The sequence below is a fragment of the Colletotrichum tamarilloi genome, assembly GCF_030869305.1.
Source record: "Colletotrichum tamarilloi strain Tom-12 chromosome Unknown Scaffold_80.1, whole genome shotgun sequence".
Taxonomy (NCBI): Eukaryota; Fungi; Ascomycota; class Sordariomycetes; order Glomerellales; family Glomerellaceae; genus Colletotrichum; species Colletotrichum tamarilloi.
In genome coordinates this window covers 1-16,034 of record NW_026849463.1, presented here as the reverse complement: position 1 = coordinate 16,034, position 16,034 = coordinate 1, and the positions used below count along the sequence as shown (strand labels likewise).

The window sequence follows — 16,034 nt, the reverse complement described above, 5'->3', positions numbered from 1 at the left end:
ACCTCTATGTAGCTTAGACAACTCGGTCGGATAGCAATGTGTAAAGGCGTTATGTATATTGGAACGAGATCAATCTGTCGTCCAGATGCTTAGATACTGTGTGCGATTCGCACCTGGCTCTCTTTTGATGCAGCAACGGTACAATCTAGCTGCTTATGTGGTCGGCGTGTGCCTTCCAGGCTTTTGTTCATGACATATGTTTATGAAGTGTCCTTATGGCATTTATTTATGAGAGTATGTCTAGGAGGGCATGATTGGGAGACGCTCTTATTTTACGGTCCTCTGCTGTTTATGTGACCGACAGGGCCGAACGCCTGGTCAATGATTCTCTGGTATTCTGCTGGAAGATGATGTTTGGGTGACAGATTAGCGAGTGTTTCTCAACTTAAGGGAATTAGTCGTGCATATCATGGGACGCCCAAGTCAATGCTTAGTCAACTCTTTCTTAAGTGATGATCAGTATATGTTAGCTGCTATGTGACTGGGTGTTGCGATGGGATGGAGGATTAGCTTAGGACGAGCTGTGCGGATGATGGCGCCTTTATACCTCACAGACGGACACACCGGAACTCCGTCGCTATGTGTCCTAACGAAGGGTACATGGTGTGTTTTGAAAGGAATAACAGGGGTCAGACCTTTCTGCAATGGAGAATTACATTAAAGTTTTTTCTAAAAGTTACAACTGTAATTCTCAAGTTTACTTTTCAAGTTTTACTTGACTGTTTGCGGACTGGCTGCTGAGTTTTAGCAAGGATTCTGCAGATGTTCAGCCAATCGAAACACAGCGGACTATCATTCTCGGACAGCGCAATGCGACGTGCCCCTCAGTAGAGCTGGCGATGTGCTTTATCAGCTGTACTTTACTGGGATCGTGCCTTGATTACATTTTCAAAAAGTAATTCTATAATTTTGGTTAGTTGATTTATGAAGTTGACGGGGCTTCTTCAAGTGTTGCTTCGACTCTACTCGATCGTATGATGTTTTGCTCTACAGTTCCTATGTTGCTTGCCTCTAATTACCAGAGAAGAATATGCTGCGTTTTTGGCAAGCTGTATATCTTGACTGAACGAATGAGGCAGGTGCTCTACAGCCCGAGAAGGTGCCTGCCCACTCGACGCAGTTACGTAGTCCTTAAGGTATTGAGAATCGCGGAAACTACTTTAAATTCCTGTTCAACTCGACCATAATATTCAATTGGCATTCATAAGGGCTCAACTATCACCATGCGGCGTAATCGTATGAACGTTGATACGAGAACATCACCTGGCTGACTAGCACCTGACTTACCATCGACTGCTGTGCCGCACCAATCCCGCCGAAGCCTGTCTACGAAGACGCCCGACCAGCAAGTGAAATACTGCGGCTTGGCTGCTCTAGCACAGCTGCACGATAGGGCAACAAGCTTGGCTAGAATCCTTCGTTCGATCAGGGTATCCGTCACCGCACATAGAGCGCCGGAGTTTCGTGCCCAGTTGCCGGAAGCGAGCGTCAGCAGATTCTGGCCGTAGTATATGCAGCTTTTTCTTGGATGAAGTAGGCTAACTTGACCAGCCGTAGCCGCGGCATCGACATTTAGGTACATAACCAGGCGCGAATTCAGCGTACTCAAAACATTCTGCGAGGTTTGCGACAATTCACTACTCTCAATACCAAAGGTTCTAGCTAACGATATCCGCTCATAGCGACTCTTCACAACCATGGCCAGCACCCAAGGATCTCAACCCGAAACCAAGAGCTACACCCCATCCGTCTTCAGCCAAGAAACCCTCGTCGCCTCCGACACCAACTCTCTCCACCCTCTCATCCGCAACGCCGAAGACCCCTCCGACCACCCCCTCCGCGGCACCGAACCCCAGCCTGCCCGCTCCGATGACTACCACTACGTCTCCACGCGCGTCGTAAAGGAAATACCCAAAGCCAAGGCGCCTGCTGACACGATGAGTGTGTTGAGCAAGTTTAAGATGATGTTGAAGCCTCCTGTCGTGAAGGCGGTTGAGGCTCTGCCGAGTCATGAGGGGAAGTCGTATCATGTCGACGAGGAGGGGCGCATTATTGAGACTACGGTGAGGAGAGCAGGTGAGTGGCGTGACATGCTGGTCAGCTTCTTCATGTCCGTGCTGACATGGGTGATTCTAGGTACATCGCGCAACGTCTTTGCTAATGGCGATGGTGGCGGTGGCGGCGGATCTTGAAGGGACTTGCGAGAGCGGACGGGACATAATTTCACACTACACTAAGGGATCTGGACAATGACAAGGTTTGTACGATGAATATTTATTCTGTCTGGTATCTGAAACTTTTAAACCATTTGCTGAGCTAAATGCTTTTCTGTGCCTTCCACAAATCTAAGCAAGCCAGAACCAAACCTTCTGCAACAGGTTCTTCGGGATCGGCTCCTCGTCGAGCTCCGCCATGGCTTCCATCTCGGCAACGCCGGTCAAGACATCTACGTCGGCCACGTTGCGCGCTATCGGCGTACGGAACCAGATCTTGTGTCCAATGTACAGCACGAAAAAGATGGGCAGCGTAATGTAGGCAGCCAGGAAGTCCGAGACGCTCCAGTGGCCAGGGAAGAAGACCTGGAAGCCGTTGGTAAGGGTCAGGATGATGAGGAGACCGAGGATAAACCAGGTAAAATAAGGCTGGAGGGGCGTCTTGAAGGGCAGACGGTGCATCATGTTGTGGTAGATCATAGCCTTGCGGAAGCGGAGGTAGGTGATCATGACGACAATCCATGCGATAAAGCCGGAAATGGTGCTAATGTTCATGAACCAGGTGAAGACGGTAGAGGTTCCGCTGCTGACGGTGAGGTAGGAGAGCAGAGCAATTGACCAGGTGCCGAGGACGGCGGTGTAGGGGACACCACGCTTGGTCGTACGGGCGAAGAAGCGAGGGGCCTGCTTGTTGAGGGCCAAGCTGTAGAGGATACGGCTGCCGGAGTACAAGAAGGCGTTACCTGCACTCCACGCACTGGTGAGAATGGCGGCGTTGATGACGTGGTTCAGACCACCGATGCCAGCACGCTGAATTCCGATAACCCAAGGAGAAGCAGCAGCGTTGGAAGCAGGGCTGAGGAGTCTCTCGTCGTTCGAAGGGGTGATGGCGCCAATCATGAGGGAGCCGAGGCCGTAGAAGATAGCCAGACGCCAGACGAAACGGCGAGCGGCCTTGGGGATGTTGCGACGGGGGGCAACGGTCTCGCCGGCCGCGAGTGCGATCAGCTCGGGGGAAGTGATGAAGGCGAAACCGGCACGGACGAAACCAGTCCAATAGGCCAAGAACTTGCCAGTGTTTCCGCCGACGAGGTATGGTGTAATTGCGCCAGGGTCGTACCAGTAAAGGAAGCCAATGCGACCTTCGTCGGGGGCACCGCCGAGGATGATGACGAAGCTCACCATGATAAGACCCAAGATGGTGATGAGCTTGATACTCGCAAACCAGAACTCGGCCTCACCAAAGATTTCGACAGCAAAAATGTTGAGAGCGAGGGTGACGAGCAGGATGATTGTGATCCAGACGGCCGAGGGTACGGGTGTTTTCCAATAGTCGAGGAGGATTGCGCCGGCCGAGGCCTCAGCGCCGACGAGCATGGCGTATGCGTACCAGTAGTTCCAACCGGCAGCGAAAGCCAAACTGGGCTCGACGAAGCGTTCGACAAAGTAGGGGATCGAGATACCCTTGAGCGAGAGGTAGGTGGCCATCTCTCCGAGATTGTTCATGATGTTCCACACGACAATCATCATGGAGAGGTATCCCATGAACAGCGGCGCGGGGCCAACTGCTGAGAGGATACTGCCTGAGCCGACGAAGAGACCGGTTCCGATGCTGTAAGTACCCGTCAGTTTGCGATTACTTGAACCCAATTAAGGGCATGCAGAAACGGCGGAAAACATACGCGCCACCCAATGCTAGGAACTGAATGTGTCGGCTCTTCAAGCCACGCGACAGCTGGTCGTGCGAATTGACCAGGTCATTGGGGTCGTTGAGTGCGGCGAAGTTGACGTCGCGAGGGTAGGATTCCCCATTGTGCTTGGACTCGACGTCGGTCAAGGGACCGCCGCCTCTGTAATCTTTGTCCGCAGACTCCATTGTCGAATCGTAGTTGTAATCAACTGACCTCGACTCTGGCTTGGGCGAAGAAAAGAAAAAGAAGAAGAACAGTCGAAGGGGAGAGAGTTTGCGATGTGGGCGGGCGGGTAGCTATGGTATATTAGTACGGCAACTTTTTTTTTCTCTGGTCGCAGGCAAGGCTTGTCGGTGGGCGTCCCCGGCGCAACCACGGAATGATTCTAGAACGCGAAGAGTAGAACGACGCGAACAAAGGGCCAAGCTTCTGGCTGAGGGGGGAAATGGCTGCAGTATTATGGAGTCTGGGCGATGGGCAGCATGGCGAAAGATTCCCGTCTGTCGTGAGACGGGCAGCTTACACTACACTTGTACGTAGGCCCCATGCTTGACCAAGCAACGGAAGCTGCCTCCGTTGGTTTCTGCGAGCGTACGGATAGTCCAACCCATTGTTTCTGCCCGCCGCGCTCCCACGCTGATGAATCAACCCTTGTGGAATGCCGACGTGACGTATTGATGGTACGCTGTGCTCCTCTGCGGCGTGGGTACGGTACTAGGTATTCGACAAACTGACTGACTCTGCGGTATCTGCGTGTATGCCCAGGCGCGCGAGCTGCAACTGAACCCTTGTTGGATGTTGTTTGGAGGCGAAAGGCGCAAAAGGGCTTCTCGGCACTGACTGGTGCAGAAGGCGGGCAGATCCAGTCATGGGGAAGAACTAAACCGAAAGCAGAAACCTGGCAGTCCATCAGCTGTTTCTGTGTGGTAACGTTTTCATGGCGAACCCATGGGGTAAACTCGGACGGAAGGCTTATCTACTTGGCAATCCACACGACATCCACACTCGGCCACACATTCGGGCACACCGTATTGATAAGAGGCTAACGTCCGAGGATGGCACATGTTGTTACTGGAAATGAATTGCTGACAGACTGAGAACGTGAGGAAAACGGGTGGTTAAAGTGGTTGCAGTTGTCACCGAGAAAATCTGCGGTCCAAATTGGAGGCTCAGGCAGAGACGGGAATTGGAGTCAGCAGTACGTACCTCCCGGAACAACTGCAAACATCCAAGCCGCAGCTTACCTAAGACTACCTTACCGGTACTTGAGTACATACTTGGGCAAGAGGCCCCATATCACGTGGCTGCCTGTGCGCGGCTGCATTTCAGATTCCTTCACTTCGAGTGACTCCACGACGGGGTAAACACCGATGGTACCCGCCCTCGTACCAAACTATCACGTAAACTTTTCATCTTTTTCTCCAGAGTCCCTTGAAGTTGGGCAGCACATGCACTCGCCAATTCCCATCAAATCGCGCAAATTCCTAGTTGCAGTGTGTCACCGGCCTCTCGGTCCTGGGGAAGCCTGTCAGATGTCTGATTGGATGTTGGGAAACTTGCTCCGAACGACATTTCTAAACACCGATGTTGACCTTCACCAAATACCTGAACCGCAAAGTAGTAGTACGGAGACATCGCGTCTAAGTCTGTCGCGTTCCTGGAGCTCCCTTGTGCCGAACCGCGCCTTCGATAAGGATCGCCTGACCAGCACGCAATAATTGAGACGCCCACTTTTCATAAGCCCGAGTTTGAAGACAATGTCCCCGGAAGGCTGACTTCTGTGCCGCCCCGGTCGATACGAGACGAATCCTACTGCAAGAAACATGCTGTCGGCGTTCGCGAACATGATTCAACTTTGTCATTTCTTCAGAAGGGACCTACAAAGCTTATCAGCCTTGACCAGGGAGCTGGAAAGGGTAATTGAGACCGTCCATCTCCAAGTCTACCTGTCCCCGTTGATTGGTACCCTTGATGCGGACCGGTGGAGGTTCAAAGTTGCCGTTTCCCCCGCATCCAGCTCGCCGGCCAAGAGAAACGGAAAACTGATCCGACGCCAGCTCCTTTGACTAGTGCTTAGTCGGCGACCCATCCCGATCCCGATCCCGACTTATAAGTTTTGCTAGCTACGCGGTGGCTCAACATCGTCGTTCTTGGCCGCTCAGAGATACGAAATATCTCTATGAGCATGTTTGACTCAAACGCTTTAGTCCCGGTGTCAAATCTGCATCACACACACGATAACGACGGGGCGAACCCCGTCCAGGCTTCCACATGTCCGTTACGCCTTGTGCGCGCCCTTTAATCACACGTCCCCCACGAGAAAGCACGCCACTTTGCAAGTCTGGGTCCGGAGCCCCGGATTCTGAAGGCAAGCTCGAGACTCATCTCGGCCAAACCATAATGGTGGCGGATCCCTTGGTGGTACGGAAAGTTGGGGAGACGAGGTCCAACCTGACAATTTTCATTTCCATTACGTTTTGGTTGCAAAAGCTATCGATCCTCTCTCTTTCTTACCCACATTCGCCCGCCCTTTTCTTCAGACAACTATTACACCTCGACGACAGCATTTCCGTTGATCTGAACATCGAACACATTTTCATCTCGGTATACACAAGTTTCAAAGAGCAAGCAAGGCTACGGCACCAGCAGCCATTGCCTGAAGGATCGAGCCACCGTGGGTGTTCGCTGCGTTCACCGTGACCGGGGGCGACCGGGCCGTGGTACTATTCGCGGTGATCGTCGGCAGTGTAGCAGTCGTCGTCGGCGTGTTGGAAACAACCGGAGGTGCCGGAAGAGAAGTGGTCGGTTTAGGCACAAGAGAAGTCTTTGCTGAGGTGCTCCCGATTTCGGAAGTGAGGGTGAAAGTCGCGGTTGAGGTCGACGCGAAGAAGGACGTGGAAGTCTTCTCGTCCGGAATCGACTCCGTGAAGAAGAGGGTAGACGTCACCGTCGAGCCGGGTTCCGTGTTGACACCGCCCGGACCGACACATTGCTTGCCAATCGGACAGCACGCATACTGGCCGTTGTTACCGAGCCAGCACGTGGACGTCAAGGGGCAACCGCCCTGCTGGTCTGGGCAGCAAGTGTAGGTCAAGGGAATGCAGCCATCACCGCAGTCTTTCCGGCCAGACTCGCTGCACGGGATCTCTACAATCTGGCGCTTGAGAGGAGAGAAGGCCTCTTCGGCGAGAGCCAAGGCTGGGAGAGCCAGAACAAGAAGTTTCTTGAGCTGGAACATGTTGGTTATGAAAGCGAGTGTGTTGAAACGAGAGTGAAGGGTTGCGGGTGAACGTTGAGCTGCTTGATGTCCGAGATGGCCCAGCATCGCCCTTCTACTTTCTCTCGGAAATCTCATGCTTAAGTACACGGCACACAACGTAAGGCTGTGATATTGGGCCCTGTGCTACTCCTCCTCGGAGATGCAACATTTCAGCTGCCACACTGAACGGAAATGAGCAGCCAGCAATTACGTGGTGGCGTCCAATTGAAGGCATCACCGCAGTGTCATACAGCAAACTGCATCTTTCTGTTCCTGCAGCTAAACTAGCCCGCGATGTCAGCGTCCTTGCTCAAGTGGCCGTTGAGCAAAGTTAGAGGAGGTGATGGTGGCGTCGGGAACCAGGGTCTGGGGTTAAGCAATTGCTTATTTTGAGAGCTCAGCTTTCTTGTGGCTGCAGGTAAGCTCGGGGAGGAGTTACCCCGCGCACGTCGATAAGCTCGATCTCTTGAAGTTGTCAGGCTGAGTGGCTAGGCTGATTCGAGGAACACGATCAAGAAGATCATCAAAACCCCAGACACCGGGTTTGTTCATAGGAGTCTGTCTGCCTGTCAATCCGCTGCCAGCACTGCAGCCAGGACTTAGCTCCTGTCGGTTATGCATCGCTGCGGCAGGCTGTGAGCATGGTGTCGTGCTGCCGAATCAGATTTAAGCTTGTTTTTCAGCTGCCGGTAGCTAACGTTGTTTTAATCTGGCTATGGCGAGTGGCTTGCAACGTCGTTGTCGTGTGAGCCTGAATTTCCCTCCAATTGGCAGTTTCAAGTGATGCTTCCTGAATCCCTCTTCCCGCCCTACAGAATTTAATTTACACATCAAGAACGATTAGACAAAGGATACCATATTGTACGTGGCCGCTACAATGGGGACCAGACTGCATCTCGATATCTATCGATCTTGCGATCACTGACCCAGCGTCGTGCGTTGAGATTTCACCTGATATCATACGTCTATAGAGCCATTTCAATCGTCTTCGGGCTTCGAAATCCGTCACTCGCTGCCTTTGCGACCACGATGAATGCAAACAATAACACTGTCATTTGCCCATATCACCCTACTCGTTAGCCCACACATGCGGGCGTCGTGGCACAAATCTCGGACCATGTACACCCACTCCGCCTCAGCCACCTGCGCAAGCAGACTCAAGACAGCCAATAAAATACTGAGGACGATCAGACAACTACATGAGGCCGTCGTCAAATATGGTTACTTCATATGACTGTCTTAAAGTCCAGGGGTCTTTCATTTGTGGGTTGCCCCTGACGCCGATGTGCCTTAGCCTCGAGATGACGGGCGCTCGTGTTCGACTAGCTCTGCATCTTACTTTGCCTCACGCTGGATTCAAAGTTTCTGGATGGGCAATTCTATTGTGGGATTGCGAGGAGTGAATCCTCCTCTGGCCTCGTCTTCGTGTTGCGTACTGCAGATGTCGATCGCTAGTGAGTGATCACTGTCAACACACCTCTCATTCGTATCATCCGCCAGCAGAAGCTACAAATGAACAGCGTCAGCACTAGATTAAGGCTGAAAGTAACATACCTTAGAGATTCACCAAGGTGTATTAGAGACTGAAGTTGATGTGGCTTTCCAAGGCAGAATTGCACCGGGAATGAAGTTGATCTTGCGCATTACCTCGATACCCAACCAAACATATCATTGACGAATTTATGATGAGTGTAGTTTTTGTACATCATATCCTGGGAAAGTGTTGTGTCTTTAGGGCTCTACCAGTCTATCACATTTCCAAAGTGGCTGGTTACAGCCAGCCTTCACCTGGCCCATTGATGTACGCTTAAGATCTTCCTCATGGTGTACTAGTAGAATTCTACAATAGCAAGAAAAGCAGTCACATGCTGTCGAGAAGAAAATCTCATTAATCTCCGATCTTGATATCGAAGTAGCTTGGAAGATCTGGATCTCATTCCGAACTAGGAACGGCGGGCCTCGGATGTGGGGTCCCGGCGAATCTAAACTCGGCGCCGGATCCGCAAGCCGAACGCTTCGGAAACTCGGCACGATCCGCCCAAGCAATGCACTAATGACGTCCTTGCCGCTCTCCAAATCCCCATTCCTTTTCTTCTTCATTTTAAACCTCGCGCAAAACATTTGCAGAGACCCCAAGCCAGGCCAAAACCTCCACCATTGCCAAGACTCGACCTGTCACGCCAATCAAATTTGCAATCCGCAAAGGCTCTAGGTTTTCATCGTACCTTTGTGCCCCGTTCTATCACCATGTCCGGAGCCAGAGCCGTCGTCAAGACGCTGGATCACCTCGTTCTTACCTGCGCCAGCGTCCCAAAGACAGTCCAATGGTACACCAAGTACCTCGGGATGAAGGCAGAAACATTCACGTCGCCGTTAGATCCATCCGTCCAGAGGCACGCACTGAAGTTCGGCACACACAAGATCAATCTGCATCAGCAGGGCAAGGAGTTTGAGCCAAAAGCCAAGACGGCACTGCCGGGCACGGCCGACCTCTGTTTCTTGGTGGAGGATGGCACCAATCTTGAGGAACTGATCAAGGGCTTCCAAGGGGACGGAGTTCAGGTTCTTGAGGGAGAGAAGGTGGTTGCGAGAACGGGAGCACAGGGTCCCATCCAGAGCGTTTACGTGAGAGATCCCGACGGAAACTTGATTGAGTAAGTACTTCTCAGTGTTGACATTGATGGTACCTCACGGACAAGGACTAACACTCACATCCGCAGGCTTTCTCACTACAAATCATAGGTGACCGTCTACATTATCTATCTGTACGAGCATTTGCATACTTAGACCATGAGATCTCCAATTATATACCAACACCGGAAATGTTGAAGTCTGAAGTGAGAGCGATGATTATTAGTTGCTAAGGATGGACTGTTCGTTCTTCGCCTTTCCTCGCTTCTCAAAGTGTCTGATTATGAAGATACTCGAAAGCTCCAAAACGCTCACTCCACACATGACGGAGAACCCCATGTGGAAGGACGGTGCATATTTACCCACATCGAGAATCACGACTGCAACAATTAGCGTCTTTTCAAGATATTGAGGGCAAGATAGTTGCAAACCTGGAACCCATGCAATGAAAGCTTGGCCTAGGGTCTGTGCAACCCCAATAACGATCGCACGCTCCTCCATGTTCTTGTGCATGATCTCAATTGCCCAGGCCTAAGGTAGACGACATCAGTATTAAAGAGGCAGGAAAGCCGCAGAAAGAGTGGCTCACGTAGAGGACCGGCCAAAAGCCCCACGAAGCGGCGTTGATAACATATCCGACAAAGGTCAACGCGTAGCTTGATTCAACTGCAACCATGATCATGCCGATAAGGTTGATGGTCTGCGTCTTGTCAGCGAGATCGGGATGCCGATGTTTCATGTACTAACAGCTGGAATCAGTAAAACCTGCCACCTCTTCCCCAACCCATCAGAGAGCCAAGCATATAGCAGAGTGGTCACGAGACCGACGGCTTGCGCTGCGGTAGGAAAGAGGTTGATCTGATAGACCGTAAAGCGGTTCAAGGACTTCAGCCAAACAGAGAAGTAGTTAAGGGGTTGTGTGACAACGCAATGGCAACTGCGAGTTATGTCAGACTGTTCCATACTGGGTGTCATGAGAGGTACGGTGAACTCACATCAATGCGAAGCTGAAGACGTAAATGGGCCAGTTCGTGAAAATACCCAAGACCCTGGCCTTTGTCAAAGGCTCGGATTTGCGCCGATCGATGGCTTCCATCCTCGCGATATGCTTTGCCTGCTCACTCGGACGCATCCAGCGAGCCCTTGTGATATGAGGGTTATCAGGGACGGCGAAAAATCCCCAGATGGGAGCCCAGATCGAGATTATGCCACAGAAAATGAAAAGCCACCGCCAACCTGGGAGGCCGCCGGCTCCATTGAGACCTCGATAGATTGCGGCTTGGAGGTATCCGCTGAACATGCTAGCAGCATAGCTGGCCGAATAAAAGATTGAAATCCGCTTGGAGAGTTCTAAGGGGCGAGGTAAGGACAAAGAAGTGAGTCTTCGCACAATGGATGCTCTTACCTCGAGGCGTGTACCAGCTTCCCATGATGGTCAGAACGCCGACGGCAAAGGGACTTTCAAGGAATCCTACCAGGAATCTCATTGCTAAGACATGACGAACGTCCTTGACAGCGGCAAAACAAAATGTGACAATGGTCCAGAGGAGCTCCGCCACGGGTAAGTAAATTGAGGGCCGAACTGGCAGATGTTAAGCTTTTGGGCTGTACATAAGAACTAATCGCATTCCAAGAACCTACAGCGAGTGAGCAAGAACTGCGAAGGAATTTGACCGACCAGATACCCGCAAGTAAAGAAAGTTTGTAACAGGTTGTACTCGTTGCCTTGAAAGTCGAGGTCTTCTTTCATACCGCTGACATACGCATTTGCTATTTTTGGTAAGAACTTCATACATTGTTTCAGTGTCCTAGTGCCAAGAGTTGCCCTTACTGATGTTGCTTGAGTCGAGTAGCCTGACGAAATATCCAAAAGTAGCCCAGCTTCTGTCGTGAGCATGGTCAGCGCAGCTCTGAGCACATCTTCAAAACACGGGATTCTTTACAATACGAAGAAGTCGAGGCGTTGTACAAGGCGGTGTTCTTCTTTTGTTCGAGGACCATCCCATATGACACCGCTTAGGAGATCCCATCTTGATGACGAGGGCTCTTGAGGCCCAAGATCCTTGCCAGTATCTCTTGTTGATGCATTTTGGGAGTCCATGGCAGTCGCAGGTCGTTAGGTGGATGGTCGCGGATGTAATCAGAAGTAATTCGCAATACTACTTACTTTTGTACCGACATGGAGGGGGCATCAAAAACCCTTTGTGTCCCTGCTGGCCAGAGCGAGGCCGACAGAGCACATTATCGGCCTGTTACCGAGTCCTCAGAACTGATGCAACTTTAGAACGAATGACAACATAACATGGCAAGTGGGGGTTGATTGAATGGAGCCAAATCCTGGTTCTTGTGCACTCTTCAGGGATGATGTCTAGCAAGTCTCAGAGACCACCTCATTCCCCTCTTTCATACGAATCATGGCACTACTTGTACTTGTATTGACCTCCAATGTGGTCGTGGCGGAGATGTTTCTGGCCAACACCATACATCCTCTCACGCAGAGTGACTCCATCTCCCGATAGTCCGTCGTACCCGTATAGCCCTCTTCCGCGAAGCTCAGGCACTAGCAAATCTACCACATCTTCGAAACTCTCAGGGGTTGTGACATATCCAACGTTAAACCCATCTAAATCTGCAATCCTCACCCACTCCTCAAGGAAATCTGCAACACGAGCTGCCGATCCAACTGGCACAGGCCCGTTCCCGCCGATGGCCATGACTTTTCCGATATTTCGAGGCGTCCAAACTGGAATGTCATCGCTACGGTATTTCAGACTGCTGACCATGGAGTGTACCCGCCCATCAATGGTAGCATCATCTGGTCTTATTTCTGCGTCTAAATCGTCTTTGGCGAGGTCTATTCCAGCATTACCTGAAAAGAATGCAAGACCAGCTTCGAAGTTCGCAAATTCCAAGGCTTTGCGGTATTTTGCAGTGGCTTCTTCGTCTGTTCTCGCAATGACTGGTGTAATGACGGCGAAAATCTTGACACTACCAGGGTCACGGCCAGCTTCCGCTGCTTGCTGACGAATGGCTGCTACGCGAGGCGCCAAGATGTGAGGTGAAAGCCCCGATATCATGATACCCTCTGCGTGTTTGGCAGCGAAAGCTATGCCAGCGCTGTGAAGGTTCAGCCGAAAGTAGGCGTGTGAACTGTGTGGTTCGTACTTACGATGATGTCCCTGCTTGAAGCAGAAATGGAGTTCTTTGAGGTGAAGGATGCAGGATGTGAGGAGCATCCACATTGAACCTTGCCGTATGATGCTTGATCCAACGGATACGACTGGGATCGGCGTAGATGTTGTTCGTTGCATCTTTCTTGAGAGCATCGTCTGCCCACGAGCCTTCCCATATTCTGACCTCTTAGCCTAGGAACTTCGTGTACACTCATATGACCTTACTTGTAGAGCAACTCCAAGTATTCATCAGCAGCGGCATATCTCTCATCATGTTCGACATATGAGACCCCGACCTGAAGAAAGTTATGCATGATCTTGACGAGGACCTTTTTGCGGAGTCTAACTTACGGCCTTGGCAGCAGATTCCTTAAAAGAAGTGACGATGTTCCAGCCAAACCGCCCTTTGGTAAGATGGTCGAGTGTCGAGAACCTCTTTGCGACGACGAATGGTGCCTCGTAACTCGTACTGGTTGTTACAATGAACCCAAGTTTCTTCGTTACAGTTGCCATCGCCGTCACCGGCTACTCCTAATGTCAATGCATGGCCATCGGTACAAATGTTACATTTGTCACTTACGATAACGGGGTCGCCCATCGGGAACTGACAACTTGTCCGTATCGTTGGTTCAGCGCTTCCATTGTAGATATCGTGTTGACCATAGGTATCAGCCAGAATCAAAGCGTGAATGTCTCCCCGCTCAAGTGTCTGCGCGAGATTGGTCCAGTAACTGAGATCTCTAAATTTGTCGGCGACTTCATCTTCACCCCTGCGCCACTGACCGAAGCAGAGATGGCTCGGAGTGAACATGTCAAATGCATTGAGTATAATCTGCCGCCTGGCAGAAGGTTCCATCTTGGCGGGGTAAGCTCGTGCTGCGCTGAGTCCAACTCGTTGGCGGAAATGAGCCGGTGCTGCGTCTGTTGTCAACTTGCCATCGGCGGAAGAGAGCAAATTCCCATTGATAACTCATTGCGCACTTGGTCTTGAAGGATCACGCAATTCGTCCGAGCCGATTTCGGCAGTAAGTACGGATGTTCGAGTTTCGCAATGTCTTATCAGAATTAAAACCCGGACAAGCCCGAGATTTAGTAAATTCGCAAGCTAGATAGCGTATGGCGTATCATGGAGAATTGATGCATCCTTGATTGTATGCTTGTCTGGAACCAATCGAGTCTTCCTTCCCCTCAAAACACATGCGAAGGAAATTTGTTTCCAAGTGTCTGCAGGACGCTGCATGCACAATCCTATCGCATCGGGAACTGGGGGTATTTGCAAGCAACCGTGATAGTTGCGTCATCCATGTGATACGCCGGTAATCGACGATAATGAAGATACAAACTCAATCGCAATCCATACTTAGAGAAGTGTTAAGCATTGTCGTCTCGTTTTTGTCAGAGTGATCAATCATGGCGCCAGGCGCGATACTAGACCCGTCTATCGATGGTGCAAGTTCCCTTCCAGCGGCTGACAACAATATTCTTCGAACCATTAACCCTCATTTCTTAATAGAAGAGCATCCCATTGATGAACATCAAAGTGTCCGAGCTATCGTTGTGGGTGCCGGCATTTCGGGCATCACCGCTGCCATTCTACTTCCCGCGAAGGTTCCCAACCTAGATCTCATAATCTACGAGAGAAACGACGATCTTGTAAGTTGAAGGAGAATGGTATCACGAAGCACCAGTCACTGATACGCGAGGCAACGAAGGGAGGCGTCTGGCATACCAACATCTACCCTGGTGTTCGGTGCGATGTACCCGCTCACGCTTACCAGGCTACGTTTGCTCCATCGACAGATTGGACCGAGGCGTATGCCACCGGCTCTGAGATTCAATCTTACTGGCAAGATATTGCGGACAAGTACGACGTGCGCAAGTATATCCGCTTCAGGCATAGCGTCACATCTGCGGAATGGTCTGAGGAAAAGGCCAGATGGATCGTCGAAATTCAAACAGACGACGGTGTAGTCACTGACGAAGCCAACTTCTTGATTACTGCCACGGGCCACTTCAGCGACCCAAAGCTTCCTCAGTATCCAGGGATCGACAAGTTTGAGGGCCACCTACGACATACCTCGAATTGGGACCCTGAGTTCGACCCAAAAGGAAAGCGGATCGCAGTCATTGGAAATGGCGCTTCCGGACTACAAGTGCTCCCGCAACTACAAAAAATCGCTGCAAGAGTTGATCATTATGCCCGCAACAAAACATGGGTTGCAGCACCAATCGGAGGAGAAGACTTGGCAGACTTTGTTGCAGAAAACATCGAAGACGCGCGGGCAGACCCCGAAAAGTATCTCAAATTCCGTAAAGCTCTGGAGGCAAAGCTTTTCAGCCGCTTCGGCGGAATCTTCAAAGACGGACCTCAGAATGCAGCGGCCGAAGATTACATCAAACAGCTTATGAGAGTACGGCTGGGGGCGGATTCCAAGCTTGCTGATGAGATTATACCTGAATTCCCAGTAGGCTGTCGTCGGCTGACACCTGGACCGGGCTATCTCGAGGCGCTGACAGCGGAAAATGTCAACTACATCACCGACCGGATCTCAGAGTTCACTGAAACCGGCATTCGGACTGTGGATGGTGGGTTCCAATTTCTGCTGATCTATGGAGCATCTTTCACTGACTCGGTGATTAGACACTCTTCGCGAAGTTGACGCAGTCATATGCAGTACAGGTCACGACATTACATTCAGTACGCAGTTCCCTGTCGTTTACAAAGGACTTGATCTCCAGAGGGCTTGGAGACCTGGCGGCAAACCAGGATTCCCTGACACTTACTTGGGAATGCTTGCTCCCGAGGTTCCGAACTTCATCACTGTAAGTCAACATACCCACTTCCTGGCACCGCCCTGTTTCTGGCACCACAAAAACGATGGGATCACAACCCAACCTCCTCATTACTATTAACTATTGATCCTCAACCACACCCACTACAATACAGCTGCCAGCCTCACTAGGGCATTCAGAGTCGCTGGATTCAGCCGTGATAACCTCCTTTTCACCCGCTTCGATTTGAGCCCGATGGATATCCCTGATGTTCGCGAACTTCGTATTGGGATCG

At 51.2% G+C, this 16,034-nt stretch overlaps 7 protein-coding genes across 7 annotated transcripts; 3 read left to right on the top strand and 4 right to left on the bottom strand.

Moving 5' to 3' along the window:
* Nucleotides 1-1,697: 1,697 nt before the first annotated feature.
* CTAM01_12633 (uncharacterized protein) lies at nt 1,698-2,192 on the top strand (the record flags this gene model as incomplete). The annotated part of the gene is made up of 2 exons (XM_060528638.1): nt 1,698-2,076; nt 2,137-2,192. The coding sequence occupies 2 exons, from the start codon at nt 1,698-1,700 to the stop codon at nt 2,190-2,192; spliced, it is 435 nt and encodes a 144-aa protein (XP_060376668.1).
* Nucleotides 2,193-2,345: 153 nt separating this feature from the next.
* CTAM01_12632 (amino acid permease) lies at nt 2,346-4,089 on the bottom strand (the record flags this gene model as incomplete). The annotated part of the gene is made up of 2 exons (XM_060528637.1): nt 2,346-3,825; nt 3,896-4,089. 2 exons carry the CDS (start codon nt 4,087-4,089, stop codon nt 2,346-2,348), a joined length of 1,674 nt encoding a protein of 557 aa, XP_060376667.1.
* A 2,432-nt stretch (nt 4,090-6,521) lies between these two features.
* On the bottom strand, nt 6,522-7,142 carry CTAM01_12631 (GPI anchored serine-threonine rich protein; the record flags this gene model as incomplete). The annotated part of the gene is made up of 1 exon (XM_060528636.1): nt 6,522-7,142. One exon carries the CDS (start codon nt 7,140-7,142, stop codon nt 6,522-6,524), a length of 621 nt encoding a protein of 206 aa, XP_060376666.1.
* A 2,268-nt stretch (nt 7,143-9,410) lies between these two features.
* CTAM01_12630 (biphenyl-2,3-diol 1,2-dioxygenase) lies at nt 9,411-9,905 on the top strand (the record flags this gene model as incomplete). Its single annotated transcript, XM_060528635.1, has 2 exons — nt 9,411-9,817; nt 9,884-9,905. The coding sequence occupies 2 exons, from the start codon at nt 9,411-9,413 to the stop codon at nt 9,903-9,905; spliced, it is 429 nt and encodes a 142-aa protein (XP_060376665.1).
* Nucleotides 9,906-10,016: 111 nt separating this feature from the next.
* On the bottom strand, nt 10,017-11,895 carry CTAM01_12629 (pantothenate transporter liz1; the record flags this gene model as incomplete). The annotated part of the gene is made up of 8 exons (XM_060528634.1): nt 10,017-10,325; nt 10,384-10,494; nt 10,542-10,731; nt 10,790-11,144; nt 11,200-11,376; nt 11,436-11,564; nt 11,626-11,678; nt 11,738-11,895. 8 exons carry the CDS (start codon nt 11,893-11,895, stop codon nt 10,017-10,019), a joined length of 1,482 nt encoding a protein of 493 aa, XP_060376664.1.
* A 319-nt stretch (nt 11,896-12,214) lies between these two features.
* CTAM01_12628 (DszA family Xenobiotic compound monooxygenase) lies at nt 12,215-13,823 on the bottom strand (the record flags this gene model as incomplete). Its single annotated transcript, XM_060528633.1, has 5 exons — nt 12,215-12,911; nt 12,964-13,146; nt 13,193-13,263; nt 13,319-13,492; nt 13,548-13,823. The coding sequence occupies 5 exons, from the start codon at nt 13,821-13,823 to the stop codon at nt 12,215-12,217; spliced, it is 1,401 nt and encodes a 466-aa protein (XP_060376663.1).
* Nucleotides 13,824-14,377: 554 nt separating this feature from the next.
* CTAM01_12627 (4-hydroxyacetophenone monooxygenase) lies at nt 14,378-15,930 on the top strand (the record flags this gene model as incomplete). The annotated part of the gene is made up of 4 exons (XM_060528632.1): nt 14,378-14,620; nt 14,680-15,553; nt 15,609-15,790; nt 15,922-15,930. 4 exons carry the CDS (start codon nt 14,378-14,380, stop codon nt 15,928-15,930), a joined length of 1,308 nt encoding a protein of 435 aa, XP_060376662.1.
* Between the last annotated feature and the right edge of the window lie 104 nt (nt 15,931-16,034).